At 41.4% G+C, this 17,564-nt stretch overlaps 1 protein-coding gene and 1 long non-coding RNA gene across 2 annotated transcripts in view; both read left to right on the forward strand.

Annotated features, from left to right (window-relative positions):
* The first annotated feature begins 6,318 nt into the window (after positions 1–6,318).
* LOC115010216 (uncharacterized) lies at positions 6,319–8,021 on the forward strand. Its single transcript, XR_003832428.1, has 3 exons — positions 6,319–6,493; positions 7,518–7,570; positions 7,938–8,021. It is a non-coding gene; the product is annotated as an uncharacterized LOC115010216 (long non-coding RNA).
* Positions 8,022–9,945: 1,924 nt separating this feature from the next.
* Positions 9,946–17,564, forward strand: part of LOC115010215 (cyclic nucleotide-gated cation channel beta-1) — a 14,383-nt gene continuing 6,764 nt past the window's right edge. Inside the window, exons 1-10 of the mRNA XM_029434710.1 lie at positions 9,946–10,374; positions 11,155–11,368; positions 11,518–11,532; positions 12,850–12,885; positions 13,270–13,368; positions 13,582–13,733; positions 15,205–15,414; positions 16,457–16,665; positions 17,193–17,243; positions 17,347–17,433. Coding sequence (XP_029290570.1) covers positions 10,056–10,374; positions 11,155–11,368; positions 11,518–11,532; positions 12,850–12,885; positions 13,270–13,368; positions 13,582–13,733; positions 15,205–15,414; positions 16,457–16,665; positions 17,193–17,243; positions 17,347–17,433 — 1,392 coding nt within the window. The 5' untranslated portion in view covers positions 9,946–10,055. The remainder of the gene's footprint in view (positions 10,375–11,154; positions 11,369–11,517; positions 11,533–12,849; positions 12,886–13,269; positions 13,369–13,581; positions 13,734–15,204; positions 15,415–16,456; positions 16,666–17,192; positions 17,244–17,346; positions 17,434–17,564) is intronic.

Raw genomic sequence — 17,564 nt, forward strand, 5'->3', positions numbered from 1 at the left:
TTCCACCAGTACCGCTGTCCCCAAATGCCACAATTCACAGTTCAATCAAGTGGATCTATATCACACAATGTTTGGAGAGTAATGCCAAACATCTCTTTAATAACATGGGGTGCGTTTTATTCAAGTCATTATTTTACTGGTGAAATATACCGGTCGTTACGCCATTTGAGTAACTCCGGTGGATATGTGTAATATTTGGTTCTGTTGAAGCACCCTCTTGTTTTTCCGCCCATAGTTTTTGAAGAGGTGTTTTGGTCGGACGGTCGGGGCCTAACTCAGTCCCTCTTCTCCTTCTGTTTCAGGGGGGAAGGCGCTGCGAGCCCCTTAAACAGCAGGAGGAGACGACTGGGGGACGCTCTGATTCGCACAGACACAGACAGATAACAATAGACATATTGTAATGTTTGGTGAGCTACAGGTGCTTTGCAACATGGACAACATGGACAGAAACAGGCAGCTGTAAAATACTACAAGATTATAGAGACAACTCACCTTACTGTACTGTACAATACAGTTTCATATGAATGTATTCCAACATAAAATATGTGCACTGATATATAACTAAAATGGGTTCTATATGTTCTATATATATATATATATATATATATATATATATATATATATATACATAGCTTATTAGATACATTTTTGTTGTCAGTCTTTGTGATTTGAATTTTGCACATTTTCTGTTTGACAGAACCTTTTAGCCATTTATTTGAAACGACTGCAGGTTTCATTCACAAAAGATTGCAGACACAACATTTTTATGATACTTTATTGTGCTTTAACCAATGGCAATGTACACTTTATATTCATGTTGCCATTTTCATATCCATAAAAAGAGTAATAGGAGATAAAAAGATGATGTACTGGTCATTCATTTAGGAAGAATTTCAGCATAAGATGTCCAATCTTCCTTTCCCAATTCACAGAAATCTGGAAATAATTAAATGGCAGCTATGTTCATTTAAGATTGTGTTATTTATGGACAATGTATAAACTATATCTGTATTTATACTTGATATTTAGAGGAAATTGTAATAACAGTTTATTTTAAATGTTTAAGTCCTACTTCTTAAGGATATGTTCATCATTGTGCTCTAGTTCAGTTTGGGTCTTGATCATGTAACTGTTCGAGTAAGCTTTTCTACAGGTTTAATTGAGGTCGCACGTCACAAATGTAAAAGTAGGCCTATTTTGATCCATTTGATCGAGTTCTACGTCCTTGAACTGTGAAATGTGGCCTGGGGATGTGGTGTGGTATGTTTCAGAAGATTTGACTCATATGTTGACTGTCATGCAGACGAGGTGGTAGAACACATTCATGTAATTACACACTGTAATGTAAGGAGACTGCAGGAGTAATAAAGATTCAATGTGAAATTATCTTATGTGGTGGTCTTATCAATAACACCTTCCATTACCTCCATGCATCCTCTACTCATAAAGATGAATTAGATATGGAAAGCTGAAGTGACTGTTTTCCACCTGGGTGCCTACTTAATTTTTTTAATTTTGTTTATATATCCAAACCCAAAACCAAATCCATCACCAACATATCCAATGTCAACCACATGTCCATTTTGCCCACAAATCGATGCTTTTCACCCTCTCGTAGCTTCATCCACACTCAGACCTGACATGGTACTAGAAGACGTGGACTCAGACAACGAAGGCCAGCAGAAATGTAAAGATCAGTCCACAGCTGCAGCGCCGACCACATCACTGACTTCGCCATCACCGACAGTAAGCACACAGCAGACACAGTCGAAGCCCGAGCCAGAACCGCCAGACAATGGGACAAAATCTCAAGAAGATGCTGAGACCCAGACGGGCCGCTGGACGCCGTTCATTGAAAACATCAAGATGGAGGCCGAAGGTGTAGCTTTGGCTACCATGGAGGAACGGTAAGAGAGGTGGAGAACAAGAGAATGGAGGTGGGCAGAGATGGAGGCTTAGCTTATCATATTAAATAATAATAAAAATAATTTCAAGTTCATTAACCCTTTAGCTCTGATGACCTTAGAGGCCTAAAATGTCCAAGTCAAAGAACTGCCATAAAATAATTATATCAATTATATTCACCTCGACTAACTTAAGAAGAGATGGTGTGTATACAGGTGAATACAGTAAGAAACTGTAACTAATAGATATCACCATGAAACTTACCCAGTTGATTACTTACATTAGGATAATTTTCTTTTGAATTACACGTTTTCTGAATTCTTATGTTTAAAGATGCGAATGAGGCATTATCTAATGCTAGCTTTTGATGAATTAAGGACACACAAATAGACAAACTTAGTAAAATAAAAATAAAAATGTGTTTTTTTGGATGTTGTCTTTCTACTTGTCTGAAAGAAGACATGTTATGGAAGCCAAATAGCCCAAACTTTTTTGTTTTGCCTGTTGTGGTGTCTCGCCTTAAAGAAGGAAACAAAACATCTGCGATAACGCAAGCTGCAACTTGTTATTTCTGCCTCTTTCTAATAAATTGCTATGCTTCATGTAATTAAAACAGTCAAGTGAACAGTAGATATACAACATTGACTGCATCCTGTCTCTCTTCAGTCTGCTGCAGGAGCGCATAGAGATGGTCCGTATGGCTGAGGAGGTGGCCAGGCAGACAGCTGAGATGGCCATTAGACAGATGGCCAGTGAGGGACAGTCCATCAAACTCTCCCTGGGGAGTCAAGACCTGCTGGAGGAGGAGGAGGAGCTTGAAATCGAGTAAGAACTTGTGCTCAATTACAGATGTGTACATTTTTGTATTTGGGCCATTGGAGCATCCTTGTGTGAAATGATGTAACACTGCATGTTCACTGTGACTAGGCTGCCAGTGCAAGAAGAAGAGGAGAGCGAAGTGGACCATAAAGTTACAGAGTAAGAATGCAAATATGGCTTCTCCATCCCTATCTTCCTTGAAATCTCTTGTAGCACCCTCTTAGTCTTTCACCTATGTGTATCATGCTGCTCTCTGGGTGTGCTCATTACATTAATATAAGTGTTTATATTGATGTTAAGAAGACTAAGGACTCTGGGAGACTTCAATGCACACATGGGAAACGATGTAGACCCTGGAGAGGCGTGATTGGGAGGAACGCCCTCCCTGATCTAAACCCGAACGGTCGTTTGTTGTTGGACTTCTGTGCTAGTCATGGAATGGCCATAACAAACACCATGTTCGAACATAAGGATGCTCATAAGTGTACGTGGTACCAGAGCACCCTAGGCCAAAGATCAATGATCGATTTTGTAATCGTATCATCTGATCTGAGGACACTCGGGTGAAGAGAGGGGCGGAGCTGTCAACTGATCACCATCTGGTGGTGAGTTGGATCAAGGGGTGGGGGAAGACTCTGGACAGACCTGGTAAGCCCAAACGGGTAGTGCGGGTGAACTGGGAACGTCTGGAGGAAGCCCCTGTCCTGGAGATCTTCAACTCACACCTCCGGCGGAGCTTTTCAGACATCCCTGCGGAGGTTGGGGGCATTGAACCTGAGTGGGCAATGTTCAAAACCTCTATTGCTGAAGCTGCGGTGATGAGCTGTGGTCTCTAGGTCTTAGGTGCCTCAAGGGGCGGTAACCCTCGAACACCTTGGTGGACCCCGGTGGTCAGGGAAGCCGTCCGACTGAAGAAGGAGTCCTTCCGGGTTATTTTATCCGGGAGGACTCCGGAAACAGTTGCAGGGTACCGAAGGACTAGAAGGGCAGCAGTCTCTGCCGTGTCAGAGGCAAAGCAGCGGGTGTGGGAGAAGTTCGGAGAAGCTATGGAGAAGGACTTTCGGTCGGCACCAAGGTGCTTCTGGAAAACCATCCGGTACCTCAGGAGGGGGAAGCGGGGAACCATCCAAGCTGTGTACAGCAAGGGTGGGACCCTACTGACTTTGACTGAGAAGGTTATCGGGCGGTGGAAGGAGCACTTTGAGGATCTCCTGAATCCGACTAACACGCCCTCTATGGTAGAGGCAGAGCTGGAAGCTGATGGGGGATCATCGTCAATTTCTCTGATGGAGTCACTGAGGTAGTCAAACAACTTCACAGTGGCAAAGCCACAGGGGTTGATGAGATCCGTCCAGAAATGCTGAAGGCTTTGGGTGTTGAGGGGCTGTCTTGGTTGACACGCCTCGTCAACATTGCGTGGAAGTCTGGGACAGTGCCTAGGGGGTGGCAGACCGGGGTGGTGGTTCCCCTATTTAAAAAGGGGGACCAGAGAGTGTGTGCCAACTACAGGGGTATAACACTTCTCAGCCTCCCTGGTAAAGTCTACTCCAAGGTACTGGAAAGGAGGGTTTGGCCGATAGTCGAACCTCTGATTGAATAGGAACAATGCGGATTCCATCCTGGTCGTGGAACAACGGACCAACTCTTCACTCTTGCAAGGATCCTGGAGGGGGCCTGGGAGTACGCCCATCCGATCTACATGTGTTTTGTGGATCTGGAGAAGGCGTATGACCGGGTCCCCCAGGTGATACTGTGGGAAGTGCTGCGGGAGTATGGGGTGAGGGGGTCACTTCTGAGGGTCATCCAATCCCTGTACGCCCAAGGCGACAGTGGTGTCTGGATACTCGGCAGTAAGTCGGACTCATTCCCAGTGAATGTTGCCCTCCGCCAGGGCTGCGCTTTATCACCAATCCTGTTCGTGATTTTCATGGACAGGATATCGAGGCGTAGTCGTGGAGGAGAGGGGTTGCAGTTCGGTGGCCTGAGGATCTCATCGCTGCTCTTTGCAGATGATGTGGTCCTTATGGCATCATCGGTCTGTGACATTCAACAGTCACCGGATCGGTTCGCAGCCGAGTGTGAAGCGGTTGGGATGAGGATCAGCACCTCAAAATCTGAGGCCATGGCTCTCAGCAGGAAACCGGTGGATTGCCTACTCCGGTTAGGGAATGAGCCCTTCCCCCAAGTGAAGGAGTTCAAGTACCCCGGGGTCTTGTTCGTGAGTGAGGGGACGATGGAGCGAGAGATGCAGTACTGCACTGTTGTGACGAAAAGAGAGCTGAGCCAGTAGGCAAAGCTCTCAATCTATCGGTTGATCTTCGTTCCTACCCTCACATATGATCATGAAGGCTGGGTCATGACCAAAAGAACGAGATCACTCGTACAAGCGGCCGAAATGGGTTTTCTCAGACGGGTGGCTGGTGTCTCCCTTAGAGATAGGGTGAGAAGCTCAGCCATCCGTGAGAGACTCAGAGTAGAGCCGCTGCTCCTTTACGTTGAAAGGAGCCAGTTGAGTAAGGATACCACCTGGGAGCCTCCCTAGGGAGGTGTTCCAGGCATGTCCAGCTGGAAGGAGATACCGGGGAAGACACTCGATGGAGAGATTATATCTCCTCACTGGCCTGGGAATGGCTCCCAGTCGGAGCTGGAGTATGTGGCCCGGAGAAGGGAAGATTGGGGTTCCTTACTGGAGCTGCTGCCCCTGCGACCGATCCCGGATAAGCGGTAGACGATGGATAAATGGATATTGATGTTTCGTTTATATATACACAAAGAGTTCTAAATTTACACACTATACTGATAACTTTATTTCAAGATGAAATGTCCACATCTGGTCACTGTCTCCAGCAGCTTGTTGAACTGATGATGAAACTATCGCAAGAGTCTCAGTGGTATTCAGAGTCTTTACTTAAGTGAAAGTAGCAAAACCACAATGTAAAATAGAGGCCTACTCGATTAAAAGTAAAAAGCCCTGCATTTAATTATTTCACTATTATTACAGCAACATGACCCCCTTCAGAGCAGTATATTATTATTATTAAAAAAAAATATATATATATATATATTATTATTATTATTATTATTATTATAATTATAATTATTAGTATTAGTAATATTATGTTACTATTACTTATACCTTAACAAATAAGCAGCATTTTAATGTTGCAACTAGTGGAGGCAGAGCTGATTTAAATGACTTTATATAGCCGTCTTTAGTTTAATCTGTAACAATGCCTCATCTGTAATAAAATGATCAGATTTTTTCTAAATGTGTGTAAATGTACAAAGTAACTAGGCCTATAACTATCAGATAAATGTAGTGGAGTAAAAAGTACAATTTTCCATCTGAAATGTAGTTGAGTACAAGCATAATTTAGCATTAAATAGAGAAACGTAAATTAAGTACACAAAGTATTACGTAGCCAACTGCACTAACCGTAATTTGGCTGTCCCAAATCCCGTGGGTTCTCGTTATGTGATATTTTCCGCGCGCTGCTTCAGCATCATCACACTACCGTGCCATAGCAACCACAGCTTCGCTTGGCAACACCCAAACCTCCAGCCTCCCCCCCCTCTCAACTGTTCCCCTGGTAACAGTGCGCACCTGCTGCTGCTGTTTCACGTCTGGAGACTCAACATGATGGACGGAGATGTAATGCAACATTTTCGCTGTTGTTGTTGGTTCGTGTTACTTGTCGTGTCCCGATGCTCTTGGACATTTTCAATCGGGACTATTAATAATTGACGCACGTGAATATTGACAGAGAAAGTGAGTATTTCACAATAACGTCGTTGTTAGGTAATATATGTTGTGAAATAAATAAGTTTGACCTATTATTTAACCCTAACCTAATTACTATCTTATTGTAAAACAGATCATTCGCGTTATACAAGCTTGCCTGTTACAGGTCGTCACGCTAACAACAGAGAAAACACAAACAACTAGCTAACTAAAATTGATGATTCCAATTGTTCCAGTATCAAATTAAAACTGTGTCAGTGTATGTGGATGTAACCTGTGTTTAGTGTTTAAATGACCATTTGTAGGCATTAGTCAGTAAAGTATACAGTAGGTAAATAGAGAACAACATTTAACCCAATTAAAAAGCAGTTACATTCTTCATTCTACAACCATCTAAGTGCCGTCTATAAAATAGATGTAAAATCTTTGTGCCTACATACACATGTTATCTAAATGTGTGTGCTGCTTACTGCATATGTAAGGTGCTAAAAACAAGAAAAATCCACCCTAAAATAAAATATAAATAGTTTTCATTTTATTCCTGCAGTGCGCAGCCACTGCAGGAATAAAGCCCAGTTCAAGCCCGGTCTTGCCCGGTCTTGAAGCCCAGTTGTACCTTACAGCCTACCCATATCGACGTTTTTGTTTACAAACACTTTTAAAATTGAGCCACATCAGCTTTCCATGATTACACTCAAAACCACTTCAATGTATTTTTAACGTGCCCAAATACAGCCAAACAAATAGACTCTGACAAGTCAAGTGTTTGTTATTTGGAAAATGTCGTTCTGTGTTTTGTAAATATTGACTCTGTCTTCCTAAATAACTGGAAGTGTACACAATGTAAATGATGTGCTAGGGTAAGTTTTCTCTAAAAATATCAGCAATTTAGTTAATAACTGCAGTACTCATTAATTACCTCTTTTAATACAACCATCCATCGTTTAATGGTCCAAGTTACATTGACCGTACTGAGGAGTGGGCTCAGTGTGGGGAACCTCTCACTGCCAGACAGCCTGATACATGAACTATTGTGTCACCTGTCCTGCAGAAAGAAGCAGAGCCTTGCTGAGGAGACTGAGGAGCCTACCGTTAAAGAACCAGGTAGAGTTCAAGACAGAACCCAGACACACCAACACTGCACACACTGTTGTTTCAGTTTTGTTTTGTTTTAGAATTGACGGTATTGTCCCCTCAAGAATCTTTTTTTAAAAATAAGATCACAGTTGGAAAGAATCACAAAATCAAAGTAGATAGCATTCTATAGTCTAAGCATAAACTTTCTATAGTATTTCAAAATGTTGTTAAATCCTACTATAATATCTACATCGTCAACATCAGGCGGATGTAGGCCTACGTTTATGACTGTATAAATACTTAATTATTATATTATATATTATATTATATTATATATATTCTTCTTATATTATATATATTATATTATATAATTATATCATTCAAAACTATGTAGAGCCAAAGGTGCAAGCAGAGCCACAGCAGACCTCCCCCTCTCCACCTCCAAGTCCTGAACCAGTTAAGATCTGTGAGCCTGAGCCGGAGTCGGAGCCAGAATCAGAACCAGAATCAGAACCAGAATCAGAACCAGAAGCAGAACCAAAGACAAAGACACAGGAAGCCAACTCAGAAGCTGAGCCTGTAACCCAGCAGCCGCAGAAAGCAAAGGAAGACGATCAAAACACCAACGCTGACAAAGTGGGTGAAAAAATAAAAAGTCCTGCAGTGATGAATGTTGACTGTAATACATGTGACTCAGTTCATTTAACTTCCTGATTGCCTCAACTTATTCAGGAATATTGTTAAATTCCTTTTATTTTGATGAGGGTTCTTTCTCCTTACTTGTCTATTTCTTTCTGTATGTTTTCTTTCTGTTAAAATGTCTTAATTTATTGAAGTGTCACAGTTAAGGAAGGCTGTGTTAAGTTTCCCTAAAGGGAAATACATTATTTTCAATATTCAACATGTGTCCTATCCGATCCCAACTGATGCTCACTATTCCCCAGCCATTCACTTATGTGCTTTGTGTTTTTTTTGTAGGAGGAAGCTACTGAGGACGGCTGTGATGGTATGTACTGTTCTATTTTGTTCTACTATATGTGACTGTGGTTAGCGCTGTTACATTACTGCTCTAATTAGCCGTTTCAGTCCTGGTTGCCTGACTGGCCGGTTGTGTTGAACTCACAAGCTGCTTAACTGACCACATCCAGACGACTTCGACCATGTTTGATTTCATTACTGTTGGTGTGCATGTAGCCTGGTGACTGTAGACACATTGTTATAAATACAAACAATATCCTTTAAGAAAATCTAAAACTAAAGTAAAACGATATTGCCTGGTTATAAAATGAATAAAACAATTGTAAATTAATTTCAGTTTTAGTTTTTTAGCTGTCATATATCACTACATATCACATTGAGATTATTTTACAAGTGAGACAAGAGGGAGTCAAATAGCAGCATAAAATACAGGACAACATCAGATAAAAGGTACGACAAAAGAAAATTACATAAACAGTGCATTAAAAACAGCAGCAATAATTAGTCCTCTTCCTTTATTCTAAGTTAAAATCATGTAAAGAGATAAGGCTCTGGAGTTTAAGCCTGGCCTGCAGATGGTTCCTGGTCCACAGGCGTGTGTCTTCAACCTCTGTACTTATATACGGCTCTTTAAACTGAAGACGCTTGCGCGACCTGAGATTATGACAGCTTTTTAATATTTTAATATACCTACAGTATATATTTTAAATATTGTTGTCAAATGCTTTTTAACCAAGATATTTAGCTTGTGTCTAATGACTGTGGTAGTGAAAGAGTACTCAAGATGTTTCCCAATTTAAAAGATTTAAACATTTCGGCCATTCCTACACAGCTCAACAATAATGTCTTCGGAGACATTATACCTGGCCCTAACAAAAACCAACTAAAACTACTTTAAACCAAAACTGAGTATATAAAAACTGAAACTTAACCTAAACTAGCAAACACACTCTGAAGACTAAACTAAAAATGAAAAGTCAAAAAGTTAAAACCAAGTGAAAATGTTAAACTATTATAACCCTGATTCAGACTGCCTACGTTTGACTGTGTACTGAAGCCATCTCCCACCTCGCTTATATCCTGCCTGACTGTAAATCTGCATATCCACCTGTCTCCTCTATAGCTCCAGTCAGCTGTGATGCATTTAAGAGCTGCCTGATGCGCATTCCTCACACCTCCGAGTGCCTCGGCAACATCAACGCGTTCTTCAAAGAGAACGGCATCTCCACTCCCAAAATACCCTCCATGCCTAAGCTACCCACCCAGCTCTCTGACGTTACCAAGTACTTACCCTCCCTTCCCCCTGAATTGCGCCAAGAGCTCTCCCAGATCCGACTCACGCAGGTCCCCCGAAATATTGCCCAGACTCTAACTGAGCTTTTGCCTAAAAGCTCCGAGGGTTCATTCAGCCCCAATCTGTCCGGTCTTTCTGAGAGCTTTTCAAGCATCCCGGAGAAACTCTCCCAGATTCCCAGCCGAACGCAGCAGTACTTCCTCAACGTCCAGAACCGCCTCAACAGCCTTATGCCTCAAGATGCCTAAGAAACAACAGCAACAACAGCAAAAACAGAAGCAAGACAAGAACCAGCACGATGTTGAACTGAACCGGCTCGTCCGACACTCCCCTCTCCCTCCTCCTCACCATCCTCAGCTCCGGTCCCGCTCCCCATCTCCATCCTCCCCCAACGGCAGCGCCCTCGAATTGCCCAACGTGCCGTCCTACCCACGGCTGCCGCCAATCGTCAGCCCCCCATCAAATCAGCTCAACTCACCATCCCACCAGCTCTCAGGTCTCTCTAACCCGGCCTTCTTCATTGAAGATGACTCAGGCATTTCAGCAATAAGAGCCGCAGGTGAATGTGCAGCAGTGGAAAGTTAACTCTGCTCCATCGTGAGATTCCTTGTAGATACCTGAACTCATCCATAATAAGTAAACACGAGTCTTCCTTAAATTAATGGAACAACTGATTGTTCGTTAACCTCATTTAAAAACAATCATAGACGAAATGATCCACTGAGTTCAGATGTCGTGGAAAATGCTCCGACAGTGTGTTCAGGATTATGAGCTCGGTGTCAGGAAGACAGAAGTAGTGGTTTTGTGTTGTGGTGCTGGAGTGTTATGTTTATGTGTTGTCTCGTTCTGTCACTTGTCCTGCTCAGGCAGGATGTGAATAAAGAACCACAGTTCATTTGTTTGCTAAGGCTTTGAAGATTGAAAGTTCAGGAACTCAGGAGGAGGAGAAAAGTTTAAATGTAAACCAGGGCTGCGCTCCATTTACATATTAAGGTTTGTAACAAAGTGTAAATGTACAAGAGGAGGCAGCATGCTGACTATTGACACTTTTATTATTTAAATGAAGAAGACATAATTAGGCCAGTGTACCATGAGCCTGATTAGCCAGACTGAATGCCAGATGACTAAGCTTGTCCTCTCAGCTATCAGGGCACTCTTGGTCTAGTTCACAAGTGGATCTTCTTGCATTAGTCCAATGTAGGTCCTGGTAAACCTGCTTCTCTCACACTGACCTGCTTTTCCCCTGGCAGTGCTGTACGCCAGTCCTATTTGGCCTACATACACATTCACATTATTTGTGATGTTCTTCAATAATCACAATGTCTTTTAACCTCTCCAGAGAGCTCTAGTCTCAGCCTGCGTCCAGCTGTCAATGTAGAGGATGTTGACTCAGACCATGAGAGAGCAGGGGAAGGAGGAGCAGGAGGAGGAGCAGGAGGAGGAGGAGGAGGAGATAGGGAGGATAAGAGCAATATCCCCAAAATCCTCACCCCCCAGGACCCCAAACTTACAACCCTCACTGTCCCTGTGACCCCTTCCGGAGGTCGTCAAAGGTGAGAAATACTACCACTATTACTTGGTTCATGTAATCACCTTACAGAATATGATTTTTACTTTTTCTTCCCATATAATGTTTTACGCAGTGTAATAAGTAGGTGTGCATGACAATATTATTCTCTCCCCTCATGCTTCTCACCAACAGTAAAGGAGATAAAGAGTAAGGATCGTTAGTTGTAGCGCTTGTAATTATCTGTCATTATTCTTTCTCTCTGGTGAAACAACACATATGCATAGCTTCCATGGCAAACAATTCCACGAGAGAAATGCAAAGTAACATCACTAGGATATATTATTTGTTATCTGCAACATTGAGAAGATATGAAATACACAGAATTTCACTGATAGAATTATGTTTTATTATCCTTCATGGTTTTAATAAATCACCAACTTTATCATTTTGATGTGAAACTCTTCATGTTCCCTCTGTTTAGTGCTGTTTGAAATGGATCTACTGCCCTCTACTGTTGTACAGTCTGTATTTCAGTGTCCTGCACAAACCACTTGTTGCTTAGGAAAATCTGAAATGTCTTTCAATTTGGTCCCAAAGTTGTGAAATCATTTTAACACATAAACGACAGTAAGAGCTGCCAAAATGCCACACGCCAGAAAACCAGCACAAAGTGTTTATGCAGAACACAGTTTGTCATGTGAATCATTGTGAAGCTACACTTGTTTGTGTTTCTTGTGTTGTTCTGTGTTGTGATGTCACTTTTGCATGGCTTTCACATATTTATGTGCTTTTGGCTACTGTGTGGATATTGTCATAACGTAGCAAAAGTCAATAAACTGATGCATCACAATCGTGCACTTGTATCATCACTCTGTCCCTTAACTGTAGACATGGATGGATTACTGAATGGGCTGACAGACACAGGACCAGGGACCCAAAACGACCAAAAGTATTCGTCAAATGACCACAAAGAGACACAAAACGTCTACATAGAAAAGCTAAAGGACGACTAAATATAGATGCAAAAGGACCACAAAGAGACACAAACTGTTTAAAAATAGTTGCAAAGTACTGGAAAAAATTAAAAACTGATGCAAAACAACCAAAACATGACCACAAGGAGGTGCAAACGACTACAAACACCACACAGACACAGCAATGTAAAACAGCTAAAAATAGATACACAATGACTATAAGAAGCAGTTACTGCAAAGACCTACAATGAGCTGTGAAACAACTACAACAGGATGCAAAATGACTGAAAGTAAACTATGAGTTTGTGTCTTGTTCATATGCAGACAGGGTGGGGGGGGCTCCTCATGACTGTGCCCAGGAGCCCATTGTCTCATTCATCCATGTCTCTAAAGTACTGAAGGTGATTATCTTCACTTGTCATCTGTTTCTTGGATTAATATGATGCTTTCCCTGGCACACACACACACCACACACAAACCCCCTCTCCCCCCCGTCCCTCTCTCTTGAACACACACTCGCTTCAAACTCGGCTCTGACCCTCCGTGACAGTAGTGGAAGGAATCATAGGACTATCTGGACGAAGATGTAAGATATCAACTCTTGTTAAACACTGTATCAACTCATCTAGTACCCATCTATCTCTTTATTCACATATCCAGCTTTTGTTGATATTTGATCCATCACCATTTATTACCATTTATTACATCCCATTCAAATGTACCAGTCTTTGCTCATTCGCTCAGTCAATAATTATTTTCAGTGCTCATTAATTTGCTAATTGTTTTACAATCATAAATACAGAATGAACACGAAAGAAAGAACTTAAGCACATATACATGTACATAATGTGTGTCTGTTGAACACTTACAAATACTGCTTAACATGATGTACAGTAAAGCCACGTCACAGTACATTTTAGTTAACAATAATTTAACTAAGGCAGCACTGTCTCAAATGTAACTTCAACAGTAGGACCATTCACTCTCAAAGTGAAGATGATGATGATGAAGGAAGCATCCCTGTCAGAGCCTGGCCAAGCCAATCCAGCCTGCACAGCTCAGACGACATGTGAGCATTGCACACGCACACACACGCACACACGCACGCACACACACACACACACACACACACACACACACACACACACACACACACACACACACACACTGAAGATAAATAAGTGTGAGGACTTACTTTCATTTAAGTGCTGACATGCAGTAATTTATGGATATTCACTGTAATAAAAATCACCATAATTTAATGTTATTATTTTCCAATAAGGAAAGAACGGCCAACATCTTCAGCCAGTCAGAACAGTACAGTGGTGAACGAGCGTCTTCAGGAGCTGGTCCGGATGTTCAAAGATAGAACGGAGAAGGCGAAGGAGAAGCTCATCGACCCGGACAGCTCAGATGAAGATAGCATCATCCCCTGTGAGTTAAAGTCTCCCCCCTCTTCTGTCGTTCACACACACTGAGCTGGTCTTTCCAGGTGCTACACAGTCATACAAAGCAAATGTCAGATTATAAAATATATTTTTTATAACATACACATGGTGTCATTTCTATCCTAAAAGGTTTCATGTGGCTTACAAGATAAATTTCGGATAATCTTAAATAAAGAATATTTTTCAAGCCTGTTTCCAGATACATGTCCTTCATAGTACAACAGTACACATTTAGTAATAGAGAAGGTGTGCTGATATAAATTGCGTATGGATGCAGGACAAAATCCGCAGCAAACCGTTGAAAAAGGGATGTGTGCACACTGAGTTTTACAAATTTCTTAGTATCTATTGTTTGTACAAGGGAGGGTCAGCACCATTAACGTCATGGAAGTGACATAAGGCAGAATGTAATACCACCGTTTATTTTGAACCAAGGCAGTGTTCATAGAGAAGTAAAAATCAAAAACACTACAACCGATTCCTCCCATCCCCCATCCCCCATCCCCCTGCTACCCAGGAATCCCATTACCATCACTGATATGAGCCAACAGCATTCAGACTCAAAGGAATCACAGAATGTTGCTCGTCCTCCATCATTCATGATGATATCCACTGAAATATAAAGTAACTATATCCAAGAAGTAAACACTGAATGTACTTATAGTATATCAGGTACAGTATGTGTGATGTATATATACTATGTATTATATTCTTAACAAGGAAGCAAGCAACTAAAATCTAGCAAGTACTTTATACCTAACATATATGATAATAATGTGTAATATTAAATGACGTGTGACATTCAATATACTCAATCTGGTTTATGACAGCACAGCACGTTGTACGCACAGCAGGTTTGAAGGCCATAATACAAGCGCTGAGCCCCCAAGTTACAGACAGGACAGGACAGATGTATGAGACCCATAGCATATAGTGAAGGAGATAAGGCTAGATAAGCCTTATGTATGGAGATGTCATGAAGACACAGGGGTTAGATCAAAGGGAATGGAAAAAAGTCTGGCGTGTCCGTGGCAGGCAGTATGTAGTTAGCTGCAGTGTACAAAGTGTAAATGAATGTCTTACAGTTCCTTGTTCCTGTAAGCTTTTTAGAAAAAAAGAATGTTCCAGATGAACTCAGATTGTGTTGTTTTTGTATTTTGAACCAAGAGGTAACTGTTCATTTGCATACTTTTTTATTAACTCATTCATTTGTGGCATAGAAAAGCCCTTTAGAAGACCACCACACATGCAAACAGAAGCCTTCATCGCCTGCTGCGAGCACGCTGTGCATTGTTCAGCTAAAAATCTACCAAGCCGAATGCATTTGTGCACTTAATCAATTTTAGCACCCTGGTCCGGTCTGAGATGGTAAACCTTCCTCTTTGCATCCTCTATCTTAAAATCTTTCTCATGAGTTCTTCTGACCTTTTGCCTCCTCCCCTCTCACCTCCCTTCAGCTCCTCCTCAGACTTCGGCTCCTCAGCCTGGAGCTCAGCCAGTGGACGGAGGAGAGAAAGAGTCACAAGCAGGTCCATCAGGAGGAGGAGGAGGAGTGGAGAGTGGGACAGAGGAGGAGCAGTCTAGCCGCTGGTTCAAGGGGAAAACTCCACGGTGGATACAAGCTTGTGTGCACTACCACTTCCCTGCCAGCATCGACCCCTTCACCAGTGAGAACCCAGCCGAATACACCACCCGCTGCCACCTGCAGCGCCGTGCTGTACAGTAGAATCTCCTTTACTTAACTGAGAGATGAATGACAAACACACATCATTTTCAGCCACACAGTTCTGAACACATTTCTAAAATACCACATTGATTAAAATGTACTGAGCTTCTTAATGCTCATCCACAAAGCAACTAAAGACATTGTTTTGACATTGTGTTTAAATGCAACCAGAATACAATGATTAAGCATTGTAGGGTTTGGCTAAAGGTGAATCTACTGTACTGTTCTGTTACAATGCAGACACCTGTCTCCTATTATCTGTCATTTACCTCTTCATATTCCCTTTCTTTCCACACTCAATAGGACTTTGTGAGTAATTCTTTCTCCTATAGCATTAAACCAAGTTCCAAATAATGCAAATGTTGCTTTATAATACAAATTATATCCTGCTTGCTTGTAGGGCTGAACCGAATATCTTTGTTGTTTTTTTACATTACAAGCTTCTATTGAGATTATTTTCATATTTCATAACATCACCCTAAAGAACACATTAAAACATCCATCGTTTTACAATCACTTATAACTTTTGTCATTTACAACGCTCTGGAATTATTGGAAATGTGTGGATCGCATGAGTCGCAGCCTCCACTGAAATCTAATTCTACAAATAGTATAATACTAATAATATTAGTGTAGCCTAATCGTTATCTGCAACTGTGCAGAATACAGAAATACTGGCTTTAAACACAATGAATAGACATGAAAAAGAAAAGCCGTATTCAACTATTAGTTTAGAATTTGAATGTCAACGTTATGAATGAAGTTTCAAACTATTCGGTTCAGCCCTGCTTGTCATTTCTCTTGTTCCCATCAATCTCAAGTTAACAGCATATACTGGTAGTTGGTGCTTGAACTTCAGTGTCATTATATCAGTATAAATAATTTCAGTCTCCCCTTACTTTAAATTCTCCTGTTGTCTGTTTCCCCCAATTTCTCCATCTCTCTCACTGCCTTCATCCTCTCATCCGTGTCTCCCTCCTCAGACTTGATGTACGTGATGTGGATGTTTTTGGTCTCTCTGGCGTGGAACTGGAACGCGTGGTTCATCCCAGTACGCTGGGCCTTCCCCTACCAGACTCCAGACAACATTTACTACTGGCTGCTGACCGACTATATGTGTGACCTCATTTACATCCTGGACATCACCATCTTCCAGCCGCGCCTGCAGTTTGTTCGTGGAGGGGACATAGTGGTGAGTGGGACACTGGGAGCCATTACTGTACCTGAGCGTCTTCTCATAGTGGTGATTGAAATTTGTCAGGGAGAGGACACAGGCTGCTGAAATCACAGGGAACACTTGGGCTGCTCGATTATGGCAAAAATCATATTCACTATTATTTACCACGATTACTCATTGACTTTGGAAACATCATGCATTTATTGAACTCTTTTAATTGTCTTTTTAACAGTGGATTTACTTGCTAACTTTAAATGTAATTCAAATGAAAATCATCTGAAAACATATTTTTAAAATTGTGATCAGAAAATCATAATTGAAAATAGTTTTGCTCTGCCCTGGGGAAAATTGTTCTATAGTGAATAAAAAAAAGGAAATAATCACTTTAGTTATCAACAGCTGTAGGGACATTTCTCACATTATTATACTTTATTAGATTATTGTTTTCGCACATACGTAGCTAACTTTTTAAAATAAAAATAATGTCTGTTAAAAACCATAATAATCAACTTATCAGGATCATTGTTTTGTTTTTATTACAGTGTGACAAAAAAGACATGAGGAAGAATTACATGAAAACCAAACGCTTCAAAGTAAGTAATTAAAGCGGTGTTTTCTGCTTGACTCAACATATTAATCCTGGAATCAATCATCGAAGCAATTCCATCAATGAAGTGGTACCTTCCTGTCTTTCAGTTTGACGTAGCCAGTCTTGTTCCCCTGGAGCTCTTCTATTTTAAAACTGGCATCAACCCTCTGCTTCGCTTACCCAGGCTGCTGAAGGTAAGCTTTATTACTGTATTAACAACCCACTACAACCTGTTACAGTATCAACATTCTGACTCTAAGAATCCTTGTCCAAAACAACGTGACACTGACAATATCAAATATGGTATCAGTAATTTGTCAAGACC

The sequence above is a fragment of the Cottoperca gobio genome, chromosome 6 (genome assembly GCF_900634415.1).
Source record: "Cottoperca gobio chromosome 6, fCotGob3.1, whole genome shotgun sequence".
NCBI lineage: Eukaryota > Metazoa > Chordata > Actinopteri > Perciformes > Bovichtidae > Cottoperca > Cottoperca gobio.